Genomic DNA, 1,899 nt, shown 5'->3' with positions numbered 1-1,899 from the left:
AGTGGTTAAAAGCATGAAGAAAGGTGTCAAAGCACAGAAAGCGGCCAGGTCTGGTGATCACAAACGACGTCATCCCAAGAAAAAATCGTTCGCTAGTTACATCTACAAGGTTTTGAAGCAAGTTCATCCTTATATTGGTATCAGCAACAGGGCGATGTCAATCATGAACAGTTTTGTTTATGACATTTTTGATCGCCTTGCCGTTGAGGCGAGTCGTCTTGCCAACTACAGTCAACGCACAACGATCACTTCACGGGAAATTCAAACGGCTGTCCGTTTGCTTTTGCCTGGAGAACTTAGCAAACATGCAGTCAGCGAAGGTACCAAAGCAATTAGCAAGTACATAAATGGAAAGTAAACTATGATACCAGCATATTTAAGGAAATAATAGAAACCCAACGGTCCTTTTCAGGACCACATTTATTTTTACTCAAATCAATGAAATTCAATAAATAAAACTATACTTTTGTTAAAATTTGTTTTTCACCTACACAAAGTAAATTTTTACCAGTTAACCTAAATGTTTAAGCATTAATGGGATATTGTAAACTGATAAGATTGTTTATAAAACATTTGAAATTATTGTTAATAACTGTGAGCTAAAAGAGGCAAGATGAAACATGCATCACAACTTGTTTCCCGCCTTTTTCCCCAGCCAATCATTTTTGAAAACTCAGTTGACCAATTACAGTTCAAGGTCAATTGCAGTTATGTGTATAAAGGAGTGAATATTTATTTTGCCATCAGTTGATTGCTTTCGAGTGAAAATGGTTCGTACAGCAAGCCGCTCGCAAAAATACTGGTGGAAAAGCCCCCCGTAAGCAGTTGGCCACTAAAGCGGCTCAAATGATTGCCCCCAATGCTGATAGAGTGAAGAGACTACATCGCTATCATCCAGGGACAGTGGCTCTTCGTGAAATTCGCCGTTATCAAAAAAGTACAGAGCTGTTGATCAGGAAGCTGCCATTTCAGCGTTTGGTTCGGGAAGTTGCTCAAGACTACAAAACCGAGTTGCGATTCCAATCGTCAGCATTTTTTGCTTTACAGGAAGCGGCTGAAGCTTACCTGGTCAGCCTGTTCGAAGACACAAACTTGTGTGCTATTCCGCAAAACGTGTCACCATTATGCCAAAGGATGTTCAGTTGGCTCGTCGTACACGGGGTGAACGCGCTTAACTTTGTTACGACTATTTTGTTCATAGCCCAACGGTCCTTCTCAGCACCACTTCAATCTGTTTTTCTTAGCTACATTCCATTGACGAAACATCACTTTGTTGAGAAATGAAATATTTAAATGAATTTAAATTCTAAATTTGTTCAAAATAATGATGATCATTTTTATAAACTTTCCATAATAATACTGTTTTCGAATTTTATTTTTTTAATATTTAATTTCGTGTGAATTTCATCATTATGCATGATAAATGTTTTTGAACACAATTGTTATTGTTATTTTATTGTACCACATTAAGACAATACAAAAGGAAAGTAAAACCTATGTTGAGAATAATTAGGTTCATGATTCTCAAGTCCAATACAACTGCACGCAAGACAGCTGAGTATAGCTAACTGAGTCGCTGGCTCTTCTCAGGCTTAAAAGAAGTTGCTGTGATTCGGGAATAGCAAAACAAGGATTTTATTTATTCAGGGATGACCATACAGAGCACGAAGAGTCAGACACACTCCCCACCCGAAACGGTCAAAGCAATCAAGCATTCACACGTCACCAACACACACACGATCACCATTTGCTCACTCTTGCGTTTATGCGTAAACACCGTAACTTTGACCGTCACAACCCAACCCACGAACCTTCAGTTACCGGTAGCAGTCCAGATTATCAGGCTCGAGCGAAAGTATTTCACAACCTCTTTCCGCCTCTTTTTTTACATGAATTTCA

The 1,899-nt window shown here is 38.8% G+C and overlaps 2 protein-coding genes across 2 annotated transcripts; both read left to right on the top strand.

The window, feature by feature from the left end:
• The first annotated feature begins 13 nt into the window (after window positions 1–13).
• Tsp_15283 (histone H2B) lies at window positions 14–358 on the top strand. Its single transcript, XM_003365939.1, has one exon. It carries the CDS (start codon window positions 14–16, stop codon window positions 356–358), a length of 345 nt encoding a protein of 114 aa, XP_003365987.1.
• A 488-nt stretch (window positions 359–846) lies between these two features.
• Tsp_15282 (histone H3, embryonic) lies at window positions 847–1,855 on the top strand (the record flags this gene model as incomplete). Its single annotated transcript, XM_003365938.1, has 2 exons — window positions 847–1,136; window positions 1,648–1,855. Coding segments are annotated over exons 1-2 (498 nt in total), but the record flags the coding sequence as incomplete, so codon positions are not given.
• Window positions 1,856–1,899: the final 44 nt, after the last annotated feature.

The sequence above is a fragment of the Trichinella spiralis genome (genome assembly GCF_000181795.1).
Source record: "Trichinella spiralis strain ISS 195 chromosome Unknown Scfld6839, whole genome shotgun sequence".
In the NCBI taxonomy this organism is placed as follows: Eukaryota; Metazoa; Nematoda; class Enoplea; order Trichinellida; family Trichinellidae; genus Trichinella; species Trichinella spiralis.
This window is presented reverse-complemented; position numbering and strand designations above follow the sequence as displayed.